The sequence below is a fragment of the Aethina tumida genome, chromosome 7 (assembly GCF_024364675.1).
Source record: "Aethina tumida isolate Nest 87 chromosome 7, icAetTumi1.1, whole genome shotgun sequence".
NCBI lineage: Eukaryota > Metazoa > Arthropoda > Insecta > Coleoptera > Nitidulidae > Aethina > Aethina tumida.
The window spans coordinates 14,870,438-14,896,588 of NC_065441.1; the positions used below are offsets into that span (position 1 = coordinate 14,870,438).

The 26,151-nt window shown below is 28.9% G+C and overlaps 2 protein-coding genes across 3 annotated transcripts in view; one reads left to right on the top strand and one right to left on the bottom strand.

Annotated features, from left to right (window-relative positions):
• LOC109602497 (potassium voltage-gated channel protein eag-like) overlaps window positions 1–24,436 on the top strand; it is a 48,633-nt gene extending 24,197 nt beyond the window's left edge. The window contains exons 3-14 of one of the 2 annotated variants that reach the window (XM_049969505.1): window positions 12,416–12,547; window positions 12,907–13,028; window positions 13,134–13,277; window positions 13,365–13,616; window positions 14,346–14,503; window positions 14,587–14,852; window positions 18,647–18,846; window positions 19,606–19,858; window positions 19,936–20,328; window positions 20,641–20,979; window positions 21,042–21,356; window positions 21,409–24,436. In XM_049969505.1, coding sequence (XP_049825462.1) covers window positions 12,416–12,547; window positions 12,907–13,028; window positions 13,134–13,277; window positions 13,365–13,616; window positions 14,346–14,503; window positions 14,587–14,852; window positions 18,647–18,846; window positions 19,606–19,858; window positions 19,936–20,328; window positions 20,641–20,979; window positions 21,042–21,356; window positions 21,409–21,719 — 2,885 coding nt within the window. In that variant the 3' untranslated portion in view covers window positions 21,720–24,436. The remainder of the gene's footprint in view (window positions 1–12,415; window positions 12,548–12,906; window positions 13,029–13,133; window positions 13,278–13,364; window positions 13,617–14,345; window positions 14,504–14,586; window positions 14,853–18,646; window positions 18,847–19,605; window positions 19,859–19,935; window positions 20,329–20,640; window positions 20,980–21,041; window positions 21,357–21,408) is intronic. The other variant, XM_049969506.1, reaches the window with a different exon arrangement.
• Window positions 1–26,151, bottom strand: part of LOC109602506 (uncharacterized) — a 181,663-nt gene that overhangs the window by 53,974 nt on the left and 101,538 nt on the right. The gene's annotated exons all lie outside the window — the stretch shown is intronic.

Here is a 26,151-nt window from a genome sequence, read left to right on the forward strand (position 1 = left end):
AAGTAATATTTTTATATATTGTAATATATATTTTAATTATGTTAATCAGTTTTTTGGTCTAAAAATATGATTATGATCCCAAAAAACTTAAAAAATGTTAAATCAGGAAAAATCAGAATATATTAAATATTAAGAACTGATATGTCATGTGAAAATGGTTAGTTTATGGACGGTTTATTTGGCTGTAAAAAGGAAATCGATAAAAACTTTACTGTATCCTTACGGCATATTTACTAACGATAGCAAAACCCACATTCGGGGCTAACTTTATTACACCCTCTCTTTTTATCAAATACTGGTCAGAGAGATTCACAAAAACCATTCATCAATATAATATTTGAACTGTGAATTAATATATCTTTTCCTGAAAATACCATATATCTCTATAATCATAATTGACAAAGTAAATAATGCCTTCAACCTTTTTTTCAATGGTGTATGATTATTCCATTAGACACACTTTAGAGACCATTAATTTTAAGAACAAAGTAAGGCGTTTTCAACAAATTTATGATAAAAGCTACTTTGTTCTTGAAACAATAAATTACAGTAACACTAAAACAGACAGTTCTTACAATTAGACCGCTTTAACTGTTAGATATATTAGATTAAATGTTTAGACGACAAAAAATCATACATATACAGTGTGATACAAAATATACGACACTGTTTTTATCAACAGGTAACCAACAACAGACTCCAAGACTCTCCGTCTTCTGCACACGTGATTTAAATCTGATTGTACGGTTTTATTTCAGTGTGTCGAGTTTATCGATAAGGTATTTTCAAATTGGCATCTAATTTTACAGTATTTCACTATGACCGCAATTATGGTAACAAAACGTGCCAAAACCAAAAGCCGAAACATTACAGTCCATGTTATTTGGCCCATAGTTATTTTGTAATTAATCTATTAATTTATATTACGGCACATGCAGTGGTGTGGTTTGTGGAAAAATGGAATTCAACCATCAAACTATATGCAGGTATTAATTAATCAGTGAATTTGGCAGTTAGTTCTAGCGGTATTGATAATAAATTGTTGTCGGAATAATTGATTACAAATGTATTTTTCGGTACATAAATAAAAATCTACTGAACACATGTACCATGTAATTGTATTTCACAGATTCCTTTCAGCACTCAATACATAATCAAGAAGTAGTTAGAACAAGTTTCCATAATACCTATAATCAATGACATGAATGAAACTGCATCCTCGAGTTTACATCAAACATTACTCATTATTTTACAATTCAATACTAATTTTGTACAGTTAACTAAGGATCTAGTTTAAAATCACACATCTATTCATATTAATATAACACTTAAAAATAGTGGATAAATAATTTATTAAATTTTTATTTGTCTACAGGCATTCCTGAAGGTATGTACTATATTCAAACTTTTGATATTTTCAATTTTATACAACCTCTTAGATAATCGGGTAACTTTTTGGTATATGGTCAAATTTCCACTTCAAAAACGTCATAATACGTACGACTAAAGTTAAAGGCAAATTTTGAATTGGAAGCGTGACATTTTTTTGAATTTTGTTTAATATACCAAAACAGTTGCCGCACACTTCAAGAATTCTTTTTATTCTTGATTCTTGCTTTGTAGTTACTGGTTTGTACATATTCTTCTAACAACTGCTAAACTAGTGCATTTATTTTTCTTTTCCTATTTTGTAGACTTCTATAGAATCTTTCCTGGTACACTTACAGTAATAATTTAGTACGTATTTTGGTCTTAGACTTTTGAATAACTTAGATTTGTCGTGGGAAAAAAGATTTTTACGACTGTTAAGGACAAAGTGCCTACGTGGTTTGCAACGTCACATAAAACCATACAGTGGCAATATTACCACAAAATCGCCACCGGCACACAAGTTACAACGTCACGTCGCAAATGATTAATGAATATTTGTGCGACGCAGAATGGAATTGCCGTGGAAACAACTCCATTGAGGAATAAATAGGTGCACTTTAAAATTTTCAGTGTGCACGGCTTTCGAAATGTTTCGACTGTAATTAAACGTGTAATTCAATGGAGTTGCAAAGCTCATTTTTTTAAAGCGGATTACGTGACAAAAAACACGTTAGTTGTTTAATTGGAGTAGACGTTTGTTTTGTTAATGGAATTGAATAATTGTATTTGTGTTGAGGGAGTTAACACCGTTTGTTTCAGTTTGTTGAACAGTGTTTTTTCAGATTGCTTCTGCTGGAATGTAAGTATCAGGCACCTTATTAGAGATTTCAGAGCACTAATAATTTTAATAAGATATTTTTGATAACAAAGATTTTAATAAACTGGTTTCAGCAAAAAGATTTTTTAATTTTATACCAAATTTTTTATTTCAAATTAAAGAACTATTTTTTGTTCAATAATAATAAATTTATTGATTTAAAATTATAAAGTATAATTGAAAGAAAATCAAATCAATTGTAACTAATTTTAGAAAAAGTAAATATTATTTGAAATAAACATTCACATATAATATATAAATCAATCGAAGTATATGTATGAAAATTTAGATTATTAAAAGAAGGTTTTTTAAGTAAAAATTAAGCATATTAATCAAATTTATAACTTACAACTTTAAAACTACTTTATTGACATGTATCTATTTAGATATACACTTATAAATCTAAAAATTGATTAAAAAAAAACTTTTAAATATAAAATATATATTTTTTTATAAATGATGTATCCAATATTAATTAATGCTTCAATTAATTAATAAAATTTTTGTTTCAATCTGATCTGCCCGTCTTTTGAAGTGGTTGATTTGAACTATTTAAAAAAACAGAAACCAACATCATTATATTACAATAGATATGTTATCAAATAAGTTTAAAAGTAATTTACTGTATAAATTATACAAAATTGTGTTAACAACAGACCAGTATAAAAACTAAATAAATATTGTCAAAACCATTTGGAAATTAATAATAGGAGATTAATTAAAATTAAAAAAAGAACATAATTTTAACCACTACAATTTTGCACTTGATCTCCTCCTCCTTCTTGGCATACTCAAAATTAGTGAATGAATAAATTTTTGATCCATAGAACCTTATTCTTCTTTAAGAAAATGTTAATACTGGTGGTTTCAATATGTTATTGAACGAGTAATGTTATAATTTTGCGATGCCAGTTTTATAAATCTGGCTCAGTGAAATCGGATATTGTCGTCCACAAAAACGTATTCTGGTTCAAATTCTTAAGCAAATGGAATATTAATTGATTGTCGTGATATCGTTGAGCATTCATAGTGTCTTGGTTTAATATAATCAACTCTGTAAGTGTTTCTAAAGAAACTTTATACTCCACACTTACAGAATCCAAAGCAATAGTTGGAGCCACGTTTTGCTCATATCTCTCATCACTTCAAGCCATGTCCAAATAAGGCTATCCCAGTAATCTAATATGTACTTAAACAAAGCAAAACCTTCAGAAGAAAGTCTTCTTTGAAGCCTTTTAGGGTGATAAATAAGAAGGAACCAAATAAAATGCATTTTTTGTAAATATATTTTTTAAGAATCCTTTATTTTTATGTGTATTAACATAAGTAATATAAATTTAAAATATTGGCAGTATATATTACTGGTCCAAATATAACATGTTGAAAATATTTTTATCTACTTAATCTAGAAATTCGAATTATCATTTCAATTAAATAAACAAATATTTCAAATAAAAAACTGTAGCTGTGCTTTAGAAGCAATCAGTTTTTTTTAATTAATATTATAAGTTTCAAGTAAAAATGATCATTTGAAATATGAAATAATGAAAACAATTTTAAGCTATTAAGGAATAAAACAAAAATACAGTAAAAAATTGTAACGTATGTACTATTTTAATGAACTTTCAGTGTTTTTTAAAAATACAGAAATAAAATTACATTGCAGCAATAAAATTTTATTAATTCTCGTTGTAACATTTAATAACACAACAATTCAATATGAAAAAGCAGATATTTATAGAACAAATAATTAATAATGTCCACGTATACGTATATTTTTAATATACTGACTAAAATTAATGCGTCTACCTGTATTATTGAAATTCTTTATGAAAAATCTTTTCATCAGAAAGCAATTTGCATAATAAAATCATATCAAGTGCTTCTTCATGAGGATATAAATTAAATCGTGCCATTTGTATTTAAGTTAGAGGGAGTCTATAAAAAGCCCACCAAATTTAAATACCAGATGAGGTTATTAATCCGGTGACGTTGACAAACGATTTCCGTTTCCAATTCCTGTGTCAGTTTCAGCCGTTTGCAGTTACAATAAAGTTGCACATACGCCGTAATTTTAATCAACCGCGACCTGATAAAGCGGCATCGGCTCCTAATTAAAGACCTGAATATCCCCGGTTCGACTATCGAATTTCTAAAGTTCGTTTATGTGGCGACGGATCCGCAAAGCCATTGGTACAATTCAACAAGTTCTGCATATTCATGACACGTTAATGGCAGTGCGAGCCGTTGCCGTAGGTCAGCGCAACGTACCTGAGCCCTCTAATATTAACGCCTTAATTAGGGCAAATTCTCAAACGCAGCATTGACGTCACACGGTGGCTAGGTTCACTCAACCCGCGCCGCTCCGCCATCCATGCCGCCGCCCGCCCCCAGAAGGATTTGTTGCGTTTACATAATTCTGGAGATACGCGAGCCTCCCGCGATTCCATGCGGGAAACTACCGATCGGGCGATTTGGTTTGGTCTGCCGTGCATAAGTGAGGTTCGAAATTGTTAATCTATACTATATATATTACCATATATTCTCAATTTAATAAAATTATTCTCTAAGATCTTTATTATAAATTTTTAGAGCAAGAATACATAAATGACTCTTAAATATTTGTAATTAAAAAATAATAATTAGAAAAAAATTACGTATTGTCATTACTATAAAAAATACAGTATTTAAGAAATAAAGAAAATAATCGTATAAAACTTAATTAAACAAATAATACAATAATACTATAATAAATTTTATATAAATTTCAATATAATTTAAAGTAATAACATATAAATAACATTTAACTATTTTTAATTAAAAAAAAAATAATAATTAATTATAATAAGAATTGGGTAACAAATCTTGTAAATTTATGTGTATATAAAAATTAAATAAACAAATAATAAAAATTATATTTAGAATTACCTTTATTATATTTTAAAACCACTTCAATAATATTTAATACAAGAATGAATAAATAAATAAATAAATAATAATTATATTAACAATTGGGTAACAAATCTTGTAAATTTATGTGTATATAAAAATTAATTAAACAAATAATAAAAATTGTATTTAGAATTACCTTTATTATATTTTAAAACCACTTGAATAATATTTAATACAAGAATGAATAAATAAATAAATAAATAATAATTATAATAACAATTGGGTAACAAATCTTGTAAATTTATGTGTTATAATAGGATTAATATTTAATAAAAAAACAATTAATATAAAAATTAATTAAACAAGTAATAAAAATTATATTTAGAATTATCTTTATTATATTTTAAAACAAATTCAATAATATTCAATGCAAAAATGAATAAATAAATAAATAACTTTAAATTATTTATAATAAATTATAAACAATGCATAATTATTTGTAATACAAGAATAAGATATAGGCAAAAGGTTTTTTGTAAACTTATGTATGTTATAAATATATGAAAAAATACAATTTTTAATTAAACAAATAAATAATAATTAACTATAATAACAATTGGGTAACAAATCTTGTAAATTTATGTGTTATAATAGTATTAATATTTAACAAAAAAAACAATTAATATAAAAATTAATTAAACAAATAATAAAAATTATATTTAGAATTATCTTTATTATATTTTAAAACCAGTTCAAAAATATATAATGCAAGAATGAATAAATAAATAAATAGCTTTAAATTATTTATAATAAATTATAAATACATTTGTTGTAAATTGAAAATACATGAAAAAATAATAATGAATAGTTAGAAACAAGCAAATATCTATTTAAATATCTTCATATTAGGACGAAAAAATTATGTATTGTCATATATATATATATAATAAAAATAATAGATTAATAGAATAATATACAAAATTAATTATATAAGTAATAAAATAATAATTATATTTAGGAATGTCTTTATTATATTCTAAAGTCATTTCAATAACATTTAATGCAAGAATAAATAAATTAATTTCTTCAAATTATTTGAAATAAATTATAAATAATTCATTTATAATACAAAAATAAGATTTAGGTAAAAAGATTTTTTTGTATTATGTATATTTACAAATATTTGAAACAAATGCTATAGAATTAATAGTTAACAAACATGTAAACATAAATTTAAATACATTCATATTAGAACAAAGAATATAATAATATAATATAGAATATTTAACAAAAAAAAAAAATATAAAAATTAATTAAACAAAAAAAAATATAATAGAATTAATAGTTAAAACTATGTAATATCATATATATATATATGAAAAATATAATATAATTAATATTTAACAAACAAAAAATAATATAAAAATTAATTAAATAAAAAATAAAATAATAATTATATTTAGAAATATATTTATCATATTTAATGCAAGAATAAATAATTAAATTACTTTAAATTATTTATAATAAATTATAAATAATATATAATAATTTATAATAAAATACATTTATGTAAAATGTTTTTTCTAAAATTATATATTGTTATAAATGAAAAAATACTACATAAAAATTCATTTCAAATATTTATATAAAAATTTTTTATATACGTATTTTATAGATTAATAGTTAACAAACGAAAAACATAATAATTATAATTTTAAATATTTTCCTCAAATTTTATGGACATATTTATAAATACGATAATTAGTAAATAAAAAATAACATAAAAATTAATTTATTGAATAACTTAGAGGTCGATTATTTCTAGAATTATTTATACAAAAATAATAATTACAATAAAAAATATGCAAAATAAAAAATTATTAACTAAAGGATTATTAATAACTAAAGGAAGAGATAAAAATATTTATTTTTTAATATTATTAGTATAATTTTATGAGATTTAATTTAAAAAAATAACTAGAAATTAAAAAAAATATATTAGATGTTATAAAAATTATGATCTATTTTTAAATAGTTTGAAATTCAGCTACAAAATATTCACATAGAATTATTTTGAAGTCATACAGATCACTATTGAGATTTTTTCAAAAATTCGAGAATAATTGTATAAAAATTTGTACAACTTTATATTAAACGTACAGCAAGATTCAGTACAGTTTGGAGCTATTTTTTATGCACATAAAATGCTTTGAGAAATTATAATGACATTTAAAATTTTTAATGTAATATTTTATTTATCAAATTATATTTATATAATTTATAAAAAATCAATATTTAAAATGAATAATTAGTATTAAAATTTAATTATATGAATTATATTATTATATTATATATATTATACTTATTATATATATATCAATGATATAAAAAATAAGTAAATTTTGATGGCATTTATAATAGAATTCTTAAAGTTTATAAAAAATATAATTTATTCAAAATGATTAGAAATATTATTGTATTAATAAATATAAAAATCTATAAGATGAAAATTTATAGGGTATATTTTATCACATCTTTTATAAAGAACTGGTGGGTAATTTTTTCTAAGTTGGACACTTATTGTAAAAAAGTTGCGCATCACATATATTAAACATGCGGGAAGCCTCAGTAAATATCGCACGACTTCTTTGTGCCCAAAATGGCTTTAATGTATTGCCGTTCGTATTCACGGAATATTAGTCGCTATCAATCAATTCATTCCGGTTCAACTCCTTACTTATTCAATGCGAATCGAATTGTCTGCGTATTTCATTTTGAATGCAATTAATTAGGGCGGATATTAAATACACTGTCTCCGTATTATTAGGATAATTTAGCGTTCGCCCGGAAGAGACGAGAGCTGTGCGTGAATCACGCTATGCGCAAAACATGCCGTGTCATTTTTAACGTGTCACATTCAACGTTTTTAATCGTTTGTCTTGGAAGGAATTTTTTTATTAAATATGATATTTATTAATTGTATAGCGGACTGAAACAATTTTTCTTAATTATTTTATCTTATTAAGTTTTAACGAACAAATTCATTTATTGATCTATGTTTTAATATTTTTTAATGCTATAATTGGCGTAAATTTTCTTTATGAATTCAAAAATCAGACTAAAGAAAGATAGTAGAAGACGTAGTAATGAAGAAGCACGATTTAGGTTCCGTCTGTTTAGAAGTGGCAAGATGAAGGTCTTGAATTTTGCTCCAACGAAGAAATTAAAATATATCTCGAGTAAAATCCTTGCAAGATGTTTAGGTTTACACCAGACATTGAGTAGCGACGAATTTCATCAAAGAGTTGACAAATAGGTTCCTCATAAATAAAATGAGTCTTGTATTGATCGACGAAAGTGAGTTATTTTCGACAATTTTCAGCCGTCTGGATAATGAACTGAAGCTTATAAATCTGATGGAAAAGTATTTACAACAAAAATGTTTTTGATTTATTTGGTTTTCATGACTCTATGATGAACTGTCAGTGGCATTTTGAATATAGATCCCTTCCAAGAGACGATCAATGAACTGTTTAAGACAAACTTTTTTAGATAATTGAAAATACGTTCTATATCAAGACTTAAAAGGAAGAGGCAAACTGAGATTAATCTTTTGTTCACTTTATAGTACCTAATATCAAACAAGATTTTTAATTATTGTGATTAGATATTTTAATAGAAGTCGCATCCAGTTTTATGTCAACCTTATAATTTCCGTTATAATCATAAAGCAACTTACATAAATAATAAATGTGGATGACATGTTATTATGGAAGCAAAATTTAAACAGGAAATTCATAAACCTTAAGTAATCAGGCAATTTACTGGAGACTCGTAAAAAGTTATTCATCTAAACGGTTGTATTAACTTTATAACCTTATATCCTATAATGGCTCTCCATTACTATGATCACATAAACTTGAATAATCCGATACCGTCACATGATATTTATATTTACCAGTTATGTCTTTTAGTGTCGTAGGGTGGAAACAAAAAACGCATGCTTTATGATTACGTACAAAGGTATAACGTAGACTGCACAAAAATACCTTTGTTCAGGCATGCATCCAGAAAAGATCAAAACTATTCGCCTTGGATAAAGATGAGCACTTTGAAACAATAATAAAGGGTTGCGAAGCACCGAAATATGCAGCCAACGAACTTTGTAAACCGTCCTTTGTGGTCGTGGAATTCGGAAAGAAAACCGACCACCTGTTATAATTCACAAACAACGAACATAATCAGAAAACGTCGGACGTCGAACGAACGTCGAACGTTGAATAAATCAAGGTACTCAAGCCGTTATTGATTAAACCTTATAAAATATGTAACGTGGAATCCATTAAGCCGTTCGGAAACGTCAATGTTTGGCGAATGTTACGAAAACAGTGTTTTTAGGAGAGTTGTTCGAAGTTATAGCTGGTCATATCGATCTGTTCTGTGTTTTTTTATTATCATTGTTATCCTCGCATTATGCATAAACCAGTTGAACAAAAAATGTTAACGCTTGAAAATATTTTAAATGATTAAGGAGCCTAAGTATTTAATGACGGCGTTAATGAAATTTTATCGGGAGACGTTAAAAATCAAATATGTGTTTCTGAAGTCGCCGCACTAATTAATGTATTCGTTTAAATTCATTCATTCCGCACGATTATCTGGAATACTTCATCGCAACAACACATTAAACACGCATACGAAGAATTTCCGGAATTCCGAATGATATTCCGTACCGATACCGGCGACTCCATATTATAAATCAGAAACGTGGGCGTTTTAACTGGTTGCTAAAAAAGACAAATCAATTACGGCATAAGCAATTTGGTGGGGTAATAAAACTGTATGGATTTTTTGGTAAACCACTAGACGGTGCTTTGCTCTTATCAGGGCAAAATACGTTTCGAACGTATTTTCAACAAGTGCATCTCTTGAGAATTTAACAAAGGGCGCCTGCAGAATTGCTTCTTTTTCATTTTATTAATCGACTTTCTGAAGTAAGGGGAATTGATAAGCCATTATTTTTCTTTTGGTGTTTTAAATGAGCAAAGTTTGAGAGTAGGATTACAAATTAGAAACTAAATAATACAATCTTAGCAGTACAAGTTAGATTTAAAACAAATATTCAGATTTATTTTCAGTTTAAAAATGAACTTAATTCTAAAAGTTCAATATATAATTTACGAATAGGACAAAAAATAATTAAAAATATTAAATATATAAAATAAAAATATAAAAATCATAAAAAAATTATAAAAACTTAACGAAGAATTAAATTATGTTGAGTGAAAAAAAAACATTAAATAAATAGAACAAATAAAATTATTAAATATTCAAATATAGAATTAGTTTAATATGTATTTTAAGAGAAAAAAGATGATAATGGGAAATGTATTTAACTACATGATATTTGTATTTATTAAGAAATAAAAATGAAAAAATAAATAGTAAAAGGGCAAGTAAAACTATAAAATTGATTAATGAGATTTATTTAAAAAAAAATAGTTTAAAAAGTAAAAATAGACATTATTTTAAAAGAGAAAACATAGTATAAGAAAGATTTATAATAAATTAAAAAAAATTGATTCAGAAAATTTAAAAAGAATGAAATTATGTTGAGTGGAAAAAAAACATTAAGTAAATAGAGTAAATAGAGGACAAATAAAATTATTAAATATTCAAATATAGTTTAATATGTATTTTAAGAGAAAAAACATGATAATGGAAAATGTATTTAACTACTTCATGATATTTGTATTTAATAAGAAATAAAAATGAAGAAAGTTCAATAGATATTAAAAGGGTATTATTTTAAAAGAGAAAACATGACAGTATAAGAAAGATTTATATTAAATTAAAAAAAATGATTAAAAATTTAAAAAGATGAATATATGTATAAATAAAAAAATATATTAGAATTGTAAAAAAACTGGGCACTATTTGTTTACTTTAAATTATTCATATTAAAGGAAATGATAAATAAATCATTAAATATTTAGTTTACAATATATGACAATGGAATTTTATATTCAACTTCTAAACATAAATTAAATAAATGATTAAATAAAGTACCAATAAAATTATGAAATATACAAAATGACAATCAGTTCATTTTAGAAGAGAAAATCTGATAAGGGAAAAATGAATTCAACAGATTTATAAAAATAAATAATGATAATAATAATAATAATAATAATAATAAGTATAATTAGACATTATTTTAAAAAAAGAAAATGTAATAGTTGAAGAATATATAATTTTAATAGATTATAAAAAATGTTACACATTTCTAGCGAAACTTGTTGAAAATTAATATTATTTTTTAATTTGGTTTGTTATCTAGAACAAGAAAACATATTTTAGAAGAAAGAAGAAATATAAACAAAGTTTTTAAAGTAAATAATTAAAATTATTTTTAGTGTAGTTTTGAATCAGTAATTTAAATAGGCTTGCATGAAGAGTATTAATTGAAACTAGATATTTTTTGGGATCTTAATATTATAACAAGAATTGTCTCTTCTTGGACATGGATAAACAAAAATAATACATACACCACATTTAATATCCTTTTAAATGATAAAATTGTACAGAAAATAATTGTTAATTTTGAAAACAAAGCAATTTAAACAAATATTGATTGTAAATTAACTTCAAAGTCAAATGAGAGCTTTTTACAAGCCATTAGTAATTTAGTTTGTTGTATTTATAGTGTGTGATCTTGATGTTAATGATGCAATTTAACGATTTTACTTCAGTCAGATGCAATAAAACTTTTATGGCACTATTGTGTTGATAGCAAATAAACTAGTCATCAACATTTTTGGTTTTAACTTTATTTCCAATTTTTTTACTTTAACAAACTTTAAGTAAAAAAAAATTATTATGAAAATCAATTTAAAAACAAAATACAATAACAAAACTTATTTGTAAGTCAGGAGAATTTCTAAAGGAATCTGTAAGATTAGATGTGTAAATTTAATCAAAATCTGCGTCTTCCTTTGACCTTCCGACCATTAATTAAATACAATTATTGATTATCAAAATTGTCACCCTGACACACGGTAACATTTTACCCCACCACTCGACACTAACCAACTAACCGTCGAGTGACCCCGACGCAGCAAACCGTACGTAATACCCAAAGTAGTAGTATCTCGAAAAATTGCAAGATAGCGTTTAACCGCCAGTAATTAACCCCATCTCGCAGCCTAGTCGAGAGAACCGTGGGATTGGGTCAGCAGCCGGTAGCCTAACAGGTGGTTCTCTTTTTGTTTCTAGAGACCCCGCTATGGCTGCTGCTGCAGATCTCGCCGATCAAGAACGAACGCGACTTAGTCGTCCTGTTCCTGCTCACGTTCAGGGACATCACGGCCTTGAAGCAACCGATAGAGACGGACGATGCGAAGGGAGGTGAGCGTCTTCGACCCGACTATTACTTGTTTTGTTCTTGTCGCAAGGCGATGGCTGAAAGGATTGCCTTGGACGCTCGATGATATCGCGATGTAAAAGTGGCGCCTAAAACAAAAGGCGACAATGACAGTTTTCCTACTTGGTTTTTCACTTGCTCCAGTTTTGTTGATAAGAGTGGATTATTTCAAATATTTTCAGAATCGAGTCAAAACTTTTCCTGTTATTTCCTGCTTTGTTTTTATGTTTTTTTTTTTTTTTGTACTTGTTTAGTTTCAATGGAAGTGAAAGAACAAAACAAGCTGATGACACCGTAAACAAGCGTTTATCGGTGAAATATATAAATATTAAATTTGTTTCAGGATTATCAAAGTTTGCGAAGCTGGCCAGGTCGGTGACAAGAAGTCGATCTGTTTTGGTGTCTCAGTTCTCGTCTCATCTGCCGAACCTGAAGGACACGACGAAACAGTCCCATTTAGTTCAAGTCAGTCCCATTCACTATTTCCTATTGTCTTGAACATTTCAACTAATTAACCCCCATTCCTTTTTTAATTATTGTTGTTGTTACATGCTGCTTGTAATAATTCAGATGATGAGTCTGAATGCGGATATAATGCCACAGTATCGACAAGAAGCACCGAAAACCCCACCACACATTCTACTTCACTATTGCGCCTTCAAAGCAATATGGGATTGGATAATATTATGTTTAACTTTTTATACGGCAATAATGGTTAGATCTTGTTCACCCTAAAAAACACTAAACTCGTCACCCATGAAAAATGTAATAAACTTGATGTACATTCCCTGTTGTTTTCAGGTTCCTTACAACGTAGCGTTCAAAAACAAGACTTCTGAGGACGTATCTCTTCTGGTTGTGGACTCGATAGTAGACGTAATTTTTTTTATAGATATAGTTTTAAACTTCCATACAACGTTCGTGGGACCCGGCGGCGAAGTAGTCTCCGATCCGAAGGTGATAAGGATGAACTATTTGAAAAGCTGGTTCATCATTGATCTGCTAAGCTGTTTACCATACGATGTGTTCAATGCGTTCGACCACGATGAAGATGTAAGCAAAATTTTCAGGCTCATTTTATAATTCCAAACTAATTGATATCATAAACAATTATTTATTAACTGATTACATCATATTAAAACTCAACAATAAAAGAGGAGTCATAAGAATCAGAAACTGAAAATCAATTGGAAACGGGTTATAATAATATACATTAAAAAGAACTTCCCTTCTAACCAGTTGATTATGTCGATTCTTTAGTATTGATTCCTCCGTATTTATATGGCTGTCAATAAATTGCACTTAGTTTGACTCCATTTCCCAGACATTTGTCGTCCCTTTTCTTGTATTTTGTCATTTCGTTAGAAAACGAAGCAGAAATTCTCATTTATTTCCTCCTATTCTGTAAATAAACATGTAATCAATCAATCACCAAATTGTTGAACGAAATAATCAATATTTATTGTTTCAGAATTGTGAAATACGTTTTTGTACCTTTTTTTACTTTTGCCTTGTATCTGCAGACATTCAAATAATTCCGGGCACGTTTTAAAATGCCTCAAAAAAACTTACCACCTTACGACTATAAAGACATGCTATTTAGCCCGAACAAGCTCGTCCCTTGTTCGACCGAGCAAATTAAATTGTCGATTTTTTGCGGGGTATCTGGGCTTATTCAGCGTTCCTAAACTAACCTCACACGTCTGGATACGCTTATTAAAAATTCATTTCAATTTTTCCTTTTAACATTTTTAATTGTGCTCAAACGAATTTTTGTTTCAGGGTATCGGTAGCTTGTTCAGCGCCTTAAAGGTTGTGCGCCTTTTGCGTCTGGGCCGAGTTGTCCGCAAACTGGACCGTTATCTGGAATACGGGGCTGCGATGCTCATACTTCTTCTTTGTTTCTACATGCTGGTTGCTCATTGGCTCGCGTGCATCTGGTATTAAATCAACCCTTTTATCTTGTTCAATTCAGCTGTTTTTTTCCAACTTTGGTGGTAGATAATGGACGATTTGTTTACAGGTATTCCATAGGACGTTCGGACGCCGACAACGGTGTGCAGTACAGTTGGTTGTGGAAGCTGGCTAACATCACTCAAAATCCGTATTCGTACGTGTGGCCGAACGACTCGAGCACGCCGGAATTGATAAATGGACCGTCGAGGAAGACGATGTACGTGACGGCGTTGTATTTCACGATGACGTGTATGACTTCAGTGGGGTTTGGAAACGTCGCCGCCGAGACGGATAACGAGAGGATTTTTACCATCTGCATGATGATTATCGCTGGTAAATGTTCTATTTTTATATATATCACAAATAAATTGAATAGTTTCAATTTATTTCTAATTTTTTAACATAAATTTAATATTGAAGATTATGTTTATAATAATTTATATTAAACGATAATCTATAATCAATAGGAACACAAAATTTATTTCAACCCACATATCTACTACGTTAATTAACTAAATCCAAGGCCAAATTGGTAATCATTTCTAATAAATTAATAAGTAATTAGGCTTATACAAAGTTATTTAATAATTACTCACAGATGTATCCAACAACCCTTACTCTCCTGTGAATTATTAATCTACGTCCTTTATGAACTACTTTGTTCTCGTCAAGAGTGAAAATAAATTAATATTTTATTCAATTTATATATAATTAAAATCGGATCAATTCCCAATTAAATAATAAACCATATAATTTATTGAGTCCATTTTAATGTAAGTACTTAAACCTTTAAAATTTATTAGCTCCTTAAAATATATATTTTATTAACGTTTATAATAAAATGCACTAGCTGTCTGAAATCTTCATAACTGTACATAGTGTGCCGGCACCTAAAAAACAAATAAAACACAACCCTTAACTGGACAATAACATGCACGACCTCGTTGGGGGTTTGGAGGGACCGTTGCCGAAAAATGGACAACGGCTGAATATTCACCATCTGCCGATAAATATTGCACGTCTCTTTATTGCCGTCATAAAAATGTTTTTAAATTGGACACGGGGAATTTTCGAATGTGCCCGTTCAAATTTATTTACGGTCTCGCGGTTGATTCGTTAATCGATACAATGTTTGTTTCGATGCATTATTAATTTTAATTTCAAAGCCTATTGAAGTTAATCAATATAACTAATTTGGTTTATATAAATATTACAAATATTTCCAGATTAAAATTAACTAACAGTATATAAAGTTTATTTTTTTAATGAAAGCTCCAAACTGAATTTTAATATCTATGTATATCTCCCATTGTATCTGAAATATTTATGATAATGGATTTGACTGGACATTTCTTTGAGTTGTAAAAGATAGTTATCTCAAAATGTCTCCCTAAAATGTCAAGGTAGTTTCTGCAGCTTTTTTATTTCAAATAGAAAGTTGTCAGATTTCAAAAAAGTGTAATTATTTTTTTGTTATTTTTATTTGACCAACTATCAACAGACATATTTATAGCTTGTATAAGATAATTATCTCAAAAAAGTTATCTCCTTTAAAATTTTCGGAGAATGTTATAACTATTTTGTCTCAAATAAAAGTGGTTGTCGAAAAAGAGTAATAATTTTATATTTTGTCAAATATTTGAAACGTTTAATATATATCAATTTTTTGTGGAATATTAAATTATCGTTAGCTAAGATATTTCTAATAAATTTCGAGATATTTAATATTTCTATATTTTGCATAAACTGCAAAATAAGAAAAATAATTACTTAAAATAGTCAAAGAAAACCAATTAGGGAAAGCTTATACAAGGAATATTTATTCAACTAATGAATTTAATTTTATTGAAAGTTTTATAAATTGTCGTCGGACGTTGATCCGTAGATAATAAAAATTTATGATTTAGAAGGACGTAGAAAAGTTTCAAACTATCACAATATGATTGGTTTCCATTAATACATATGTATCAAATTTAAATGATAAATTTTATGTCTACTCAAATTGGAAGCAGAACATTTTCAACAAAATAATTACTAATATTATTTGATTTTATTTAATTTTTTATAATTAATTAATAAAATAAAGTAAATAAAAATAAAAACTGATTTTATTCTTTAAAATAATAATCATTTATTTTTGAATTTTATTTGTTTACTAAAAATATTTTGAAGATACAAAAATGCCAATAAACAAACCATTTATAGACAGATGTTAAATTTTAATCATATTTTATTTATATATTATTTTTTATTTTATTTAAAAAATTTTTATAATTAATTAATAAAGTAAAATAAAAATACAATAATAATAAAAATGGGTGATTTTATTCTTTAAACAATTTATGAATATTTTTATAAATTATTTTTGAATTTTAATCAATTATTAAAAATATTTTGTATGTGCAAAACGGCTAATAAACCCTTGATAGATGTTTCATTTTAACAATACTTTACTCATGTAATATTATTTTTTTATTTTATTTAAAATTTTTTTATAATTAATTAATAAAATAAAATAAATATATAATAATAATAAAAATTTGTGATTTTATTCTTTAAAAAAATTATGAATATTTTTTATAAATTAGTTTTGTTTACTAAAAATATTTTGAGAAAATGTCAATAAACCATTGATTATTTATTTTATTTAATTTATTTTTTTTATAATTAATAAAATAAAATAAATATACAATAATAATAATAAAAATAAAAATTGATGATTTTATTCTTAAAAAAAATATGAATATTTTTTATAAATTACTTTTGAATTTTATTTAATTACTAAAAATATTTTGTGGATACAATAATGCCAATAAACCATTGGCAGATAGATGTTAAGTTTTATTAATATATTATTTAATAATTGATTAATAAAATAAAATATTCTTACATATTTATTTAATATTTCTTACACATCTCTTTTCATTTGAAATAGAATGATTGTGAAGTATAATTTAAAATATTTTTAATTCAAGTTAAATCTGTTGTTATAGATTCAAGCCTTATTTTTCAATTCTTGGCCATAAAAACAAATATCGTGTTCTACTCTCATTATACTGTATAAATATTACAAAGAACACTAATTTTTTACCATTTCTATTGTGTGACTTTCTCCTTTTTAATTTGATATTGATTGAGCGTGTTTTAGAAATTCAATTTTCGTCATTACTATTTTTTTTACTTACCCATTATAAAAATAATTGGATCGGTAAAACTCTTGAATTAGATCTAGATTCAAAGGCTTCACTTTACTCAGCGCATTAAAGACCTTATCACAAGAGCATTTCCCGATCTAAAAATAATTTTATGTCCGACCAAGAATAAACATGTCGAGAATAGTTTTGCAAAATTTATACACGCTAAATAATTTCTTATAGTGCCTGCCTGACATATTTAGGGAATTTTCAATATGAATAATTCCATTTTTACGCTTGCTAGTGAAAAGTGGTCTTTTTGTATGCGCTACCGACAATAAAGACGTGACTATAATAGTTAGAAGCTTTTTAAAGTAGTACACACAATTTTCTGTACATACAATTCAATACAAACATTATGATTTAATTTTACCCCAACTTTATTACATTTTTATGACAAAAATAAAGTGACTATAGTTATTAAAAGCTGCATCTTTGGTATCAAAAATTAAGATTTCAGTAACCCAATTTAAATTTCAAAAGCAAATTTCCCAGCACGAAAGAATCGCTTCTATTTACATTCCACAGGCGAACATAGTAATTTATAGGAATTTACAAATTAATGAGGCTAGACTTGAAAATTGTGTAATGTAGTCTGCATAAATTTATTATTCGCCAACTTATTTAACAGACGATAAAGCGACAATAGCAACAGAACGTTTTAATTATTTTCGACACCCACAATAAATTTACATAATTTAATATTTTCGTTTTCTATTCATATTAGATGTTTGGAATAAAACAATATAGTCAATATTTGATCAGTTTAAAGTAAAATGAATGTGAATAAAAATTGCTTTATTCCCTCTTTTATCTAGAGAATTCTTTGTACTCTTTTCTTTTGACAACAATTTATTGAAAAAGGTAAAATTGAGTATTGAGTTTAGAAATTGAATAATGGGAAATATAAAAAGATAACCTGTCTGTTTCCAGCACTTTTATACGCAACGATTTTCGGCCACGTGACAACCATTATTCAGCAGATGACGTCCGCCACTGCCAAATACCACGATATGCTTAACAACGTGAGGGAATTTATGAAACTGCACGAGGTCCCGAAGGCACTGTCGGAACGGGTAATGGATTATGTGGTCTCCACATGGGCAATGACGAAAGGTCTGGATCAAGACAAGGTTCGTTAAAAATTTAACTCTCCATCTGCCGTCACTCTATTCTCTATTGTTTTATCGGTATTTGCCGGTTAGGACGCTTTTATGTCGCCGCGGTGCGGGATAAATAAAGCTGCACAAAAAGCTGGATAAGCCGTTTATTATTGTCGTTACGCAGTCTCGTTATTTTCAGGATTATAAACTTGTCGCTATCTAAAATACACTGTACACATTACCTTTTATTTTTTACTGTTGACTTCATTTCTTTGATATTTCGTACTTGTGTGCAAAAAGCTTTTTCTTCCATTGATCTTTTAATATGTCAAACCAAATATAAAACAACTTTAAAATTGTTTTTTCCCTTGAATGATCGCGTTCGATCTCATTATGCAAATGCCCGATTTTAAGAGATTTGTTTTTCTGTGGGTGACGTCCAATATCGAGTACACTCGTCTAATAAAAATGCAAACTGATTCTTTCATCTAAAAATAAAACCACTCGTGGAAAACACAGGTACACAGTTTTCATGGAAATAGATTTATCAGATATGGGAAATGCTGGCGCAAAGCGAACGTGCCGAAATAAATAAATCTTTCGGTGGTTGCAGGTCTGTATCTTTATTTACTTGGACCAACCGGTTTTAATTAATTAAACAGCAACGCTTCACAAGTATGCTGCACTTGATGCGGACAATTTGCATGTTATCTAAATAAAGCAATCTATTCAAACGTAAATCGCCGTAAATACCGAAGTGCATTCATTTTATTTCGTGTTTTTGCGTAGGTGCTGAACTTCTGCCCCAAAGACATGAAGGCGGACATCTGCGTCCATTTGAACAGGAAAGTGTTCAACGAGCATCCCGCCTTCAGACTGGCGTCGGACGGTTGCCTGCGGGCCCTCGCCATGCACTTCACCATGTCGCATTCCGCCCCCGGCGACCTGCTCTACCACACCGGCGAGTCGATCGATTCCCTCTGCTTCATTGTCACCGGTTCCCTTGAAGTCATTCAGGACGACGAAGTCGTTGCCATCTTGGGTGAGTCGAGCGCCCTTCACCGTCGCTTTTGTTCTTCGCACCGTTTACGGTTGCGTTTCACCCTTAAATTGTTGCAGGAAAGGGCGACGTGTTCGGCGACTCGTTCTGGAAGGACAATGCGGTCGGCCAGTCGGCCGCCAACGTCCGGGCTTTAACATATTGTGATCTACACACGATTAAACGTGACAAACTCTTAGAGGTTTTAGATTTTTATCAAGCATTTGCAAACAGTTTCGCCAGGAATTTGATACTGACCTACAACCTCCGTCACCGGCTGATATTCAGGAAGGTGGCGGACGTGAAGCGCGAACGCGAACTGGCCGAGAGGAGGAAAAACGAACCCCAACTGGACCAGAACCAGGACCATCTGGTGCGGAAAATATTTAGTAAGTTCCGCAGGGATCGGTCGCAGCACACGCAGCTGACCGTTCAGCCGCCGGACGTGGAGAAGGGCAGCGAAGGAGGCGAAGGTGAATATACTACATTCGTATTTCATGGTAGAAACTATTTAGTAGATTATAGTTGTCGATGTTTAGTTGCATTTGTAATAAATGTTGTGGTACAAAAATAGCTTGAATGCCCAGTTTCTAAGTATGTAATACGAGTAGTATATTCAAAAGGTTGTACATATTGCCATATTTTTTATTTTTAATGGTAGTACATTTTTTTTAATCAACCTAAAAAACAAATTTTGCATTTTGTTACAACATATTTTTGAGACAGCTTTTTTGACTAAACCTAAATATTAACAAAGACTGATACTAAATCAATCTTTCTTCTAGGAGGAGACAAAGCAATTTCAAGGGTCCTTTCAACAACGAAATTGTCCTCAGTAGCAGAAAAGGACGACAGTAGCAACACTGGAGTAAAAACTACCGTAGCACGACCAAGCAGCATGCGTGGCAGCAAATGGGGCCGACTGTTGGGCTCAGCTAGTTTGGATTCAAGTTCGGAAGCCTCGGGAGCGAACCCACAAACCTTCCAAAGGAGCCAGAGCGCCAAAGATCCAAAGGACAGGCCTAGTTCTTCGTCCTCCGGCAGTTCCATGAGCCAATCCACAAGCGGGTCTGGAAACAAGATCTTCCCGAAGTTGCAGAAGGTTTCCACCACAAGTAGTCCAGGTATTTTTGAATTGAACTGGAGTTTAAATGTGTCGTTATTGAATTAGAAACAATACTTCTAGGCATAATACGCCAGGACACAATCGATGAAATGGGTGAAGTGGAATCGAATCACGGTGGCGGTCGAAATTTGTCACTGAGAAAAATGCAAAGTTACGATTGCGGCCTAAGAGATCCTTCGACCGCCTCCATGTATCAACCGGCCCTTCCACCAGAAACGACGTCAGCAGTCACACCTGCCGAATACAAGGAGATCATCACCAATCTGATGGACTTCAAAGTGGACGTCAAGCTGGAGATCCAAAAGCTTAACCAGAAGTTCAACAAAATGGAGGACATGATGGCCGAGCTGCTCAAGAGACTAACCCCCGACCCAGGTTAAATATTATCTATAAAACGTCTATACAGTGTTAATTTTGTTGCGATTAGGATCGAATGCGCAGTCGCCGGACTCGGAAGGACGCGGCGGCGGCACCGGTAAACCCCCGAACCCCGAGAGGCCGACGGAACTGATACCCCGGACGTCCGAGGGCACCGGCCTCGGCGCCACCATTCTCAAGAAGCGTCGTTCTAAGACGCGCATGAAAACGATAGCACCCCAGGCGCCGGCGACGCCTAACGGCGCCCCAGTTAAGGCGACGACGCCCGACAGCCAAGCCGCCAGTCCCACCGAGACGACGAAAATGCTCGACGACACGGCCTCGACACCGTCCTCACGCAAACCCAAGGACTTCTATTAATGACAATTATAAAAGTAGTACGGTCGAATTTTATGTGGTACATGTTTCGATGTAAATGTATGTATTGTTGAAAAAACTTCAAGTTTTTCCCTTAAGATTCTAAGCTACGTCTCTTAAACTTGCACTACTACTAGACATCCAAAACTGTATGTCAATTATAAATTAATGCTAGATTTCCTCCATTTTACTATTATGACTTTTTCTTGCTGTGACTAGATGTCCTTACAGTAACTTCGAAGCTCATTTCGTGATTCTTGATATATTGACATTATTAAGGTTTTTCTGTCCTACATTTATACAACTTTATGATATTTCCAATTTCAGTTACCTTAATAATGAAACATGCGTTTTATGGTGCTACAAAATTTGCTAAACAATCACTTTATACTGTAAAAATAAACTAATTTATTAAAAAATCTTTTTTTTAATATATTCAAAAAACTGTTGTTTTACCAACGCTTCTAATTTAGGCTGTGATACGCTTTTAGACATATAACTTTTAGAAATTTAAATTTAGTATTTCTATTAAATCTAAATTATAGTCATACTGTGTAGCCTTAAATTACATTTAATTTAAATTAAAGCTATTGAGTGCTTAAAAAAATTATTGTTCGCGTAAGTCTCTATTTGACTGAGATTGAGTTTGCATTAGACAACGAAGAGACAAAGCATAAAAATTTATGTAGTTGAACATGACTACATGACCTATTTCAAAACTCGTTCAACATAAATTTCACTTTTTAATAGTAACATCTAATTATTTGCCTCCAAACACAATTCCTAAATTCTTCGTAATTCGACCGTACTACATTAAACTAGTTGAGTTAGTACAATAGCTAGGCATCTTTAATATTGTAGCGTTTCTTATGAACAGCTAATTTTTAGCAGGATTTGAACCTTGACAAGGTAAATTATGCAATAACGTTCACATCCGCATCAGTTGGAACAGTTTACGAACATTACTGAAAACATTCTTCACTTTCCTATCACACCGTCATTGATTGAATTGGTATGGTGTTTGGTGACAGATAACGATGTGAATCAATAGTATTATTTATCAAATTGAACGAGCAATTTCCAACGTTTAAAACGTAATTTAAACACAGAATTTAGAAAATTTAAAATTATTATAATATTAAAAAATTACGACATTTGTATCCGTCTTCATAGTTAATTTTACATAGATACTCGAAACGTTTATTGCAATGTTTAGAAGTCTTCCATATTTAATTTCAACAGAAATAAATGCATTGTTTATATTATGGCATTCATAAAAGCATTTATGCTATGAAGATGGAATCGATTTGTTTAAATGCACATTTAGATATTTACAATAGTTTTAATTGGCTTAAAATTATTGTAAAACCCGTTGGAAATACGAGCTGGTACAAAATTTAGTTAATATCTATATTTTAATATAAGTATATCCACTAAATCTTATGACTTTTATATTAATGCTTCAAAGACAGCAACTTTTCTTTAATGCAAGAATATTATTCTTAGATTTTGATAAAAGTAGAAAAATTAATAAATAATCAGAATTAAAATATTTAACATTCTTGCAAGTGCCATAAGAGTCATGTTAAATAATTCATTATTTGAAAATAAACTGTATATAAAAACAAGATTTTATATATCTATACACTACAGTTTAAGTTTACAAATTTCTATCTTCTAGAAACAAACGTGGCGATAGAAATCCTAAAGAGTAACAATTTAATAATCGTAAAAAATGTATTTTCTGTCTGATATTATAAAAAAAAGAAGAAAAAAAATGAAGAAAACACATAAACTAGCAGTAAAAGGGATAGTTGATTGATGTTCTTGGATTTCTATTGGACGTGATACCTTAAAGAGACACAAAAAAGAGAAAGATATATATGTATATGAAAATGCTGCTTAATAAAAAATTGTGAAGATGTTTTGTGTGCCCTTCGCTGTTTGAATATGGCCTCTATAGGAAAAAACACATATAGCTATATATTTAATCATAAACACATAAAGTACCCAGCACCACCAAAAATATGTACATCAAGAAAAAATCAAAGAAAATGTTAGTTGTATAAATATGTTATTTAACCAGCACATAGAGGTATATTTTCGAAATTCGTTGCGAGATTCTTACGAACTGTTAAAACTTTTATAGAATTTATTCATCTGTTATTAAGACGACGCATATCGAAAACAATATTTATAATTTTGTTCTTACACAGTTTTGGAACGTTTGTTATTTCTATTAAATTTGTTAAAAATATATTTATTTGAGCCTTCTCCTACATATATAAAATTTAATCAAAGCTTCTTGTACCCCGCTTTAAAGTTTTTTATTAAATACACAGTGGAAAGAATGTTAATTATTCACTTTATATCTTGACAGGAAGTACAAGCTAGGACCAAGAATTGTTGAGCCAAATGCTGCTGGTAAAATAAAATATGCAAAAAAATAGTTGTTGAAATAGAATAACGTACATGTCCAAAAAAATCTATTTCCTAAGGTTCGTTAAGTTTTCAGCCTGTCACATTGTTTATCTAGTTATTTAGTGAATTCATATTTTATATTAAGCAATAATTATACATTGTATATAATTTTTCATGTGATATAAATTCTTAATAATGTACCTATATGATTATACAACTGTATTATTAACTTTATTGTACATATAATGATTTTAATATTAATATTTCTTTTGATTAATAAAGCTTTAAAAAAGACTCTTCAAAAATAACGTTGTTTTATTTGTTTATTAATGTTATTTAAATTTTAAATAATAATTTTACAAAAGCCACATGGGCAATATGCATTTAAAATATATTTTGATACAAATGTTTGTTATTTTACTTAGACAGAATTAAATTAATAAAGAGAATAAAAAAATTTATAACAAAATATAACGAAGATTAAACATTCAAGTATAGAAAATTAATTATGCATTATACTCAAATCACTCAAACTTCCCCTATATCACAATCAAAAAATTCACCAGACATTTGCGACATCTATGAGTAACTAGCTAAGTTGATGAAAATCTAAGGCAGTTTTCAGAACAAAAATACGTCGGTTCAAGCGTGTTTTTTATTTGTTTTCGATTTATTCTATCTGTTGTACACTACAGTTACTAAATTTAGTCGATAAAAAAGGACTCTGTTATTTAAATATATGAATTGTATGTGTTGTTCAAAGAGTGCAGCATACATGTTTCTTAAGCACCTGCGTAACAGAAATTGTGATATATCTTGAAAGCTAACAAAGGATACTAAATGGTTTATTAATTCAATTTTTACTTCTACGGTTCATTTTGTCTTTTACAACTTAATATATTTTTTTCTTTTATAACAAATATTATTTATGCACTAATATTATACACAGAACATATATATATGAATTGAAATTATATAGATCTAGAGGTAACGAAATAGTTATGACATTTTACATCAAACAATTAATATTTGTTTATGTATAATTTCTTATTATATCAGTGTTTCTTTTAAACTTTAAAAATTTAATGTCAATTAATAATAAAATAAATTTCTATTTGATAAACTAACAGGGAAAAAATCTTGTCAAAAGAAAAATGGGTATTGAAGGGGGCAAATCTCGATGTAGATTAGTCGCAGTTTAGTAAAATAGAGACGACATAGTGGGGAGCGTAGGGATTTAATAGCCGGATTATGGAAGACTAAAAGGGTCTCGTGGCATCTAATTATACTATATAGTCAATTTATTGTTTGCATCGTTTTTCTTTTACTCCCACGTCGGAATTTTTGGTTACCTGGAAACTGAAATTGAATGGATGAACCAGTCAACTAAATTTAGTTCCATGCGAGCGAATCGCCGATATTAAGTGGAGGGATGATGGATCTTGGCAACGCAACTGGAGGGCGAGAGCGAGTCCACTTGAAATTTTCATTTTGAAACTCGGCGGAATCATCACAATCGCTCGTCTCGTTCGTTACTGAATTAATAGCGTTTTTTATTCACATCCAGTATTATTAAAATTCATTAAATTTTATATTGGACAGGAACGTATGAAAATTTAGACATAAATATATATTTAAATTAAAGAAAATACATAAATTCCTCTTAAAAATATATAAAACAAAAGGGTAATGAAACGTAGTTAATAGAATAAATATGTGTTGTGTTAAAATGTAAAATGTAGCCTGTGCATTTATAAATATGCAAATCGTTTTGATGGGGTTGGTCGATTGTTACAGTGTGTGTGTGTGCGGGTAAACACATTACCCTCTCCGGGATACGAGGAAGAGTGGGAACAGGACACGGCTACCAGCCAGATTCCCTCGGGAGGGATCAATACCTTCCGAAACGAAACCTCGACCTATTTAACTTGTAAACATCTTCATTGAAATATTAACTTCCTACATTTCAACCCCAAACCTTTTCATCATTCCCCCAGTATTTAATTTTAGCTTT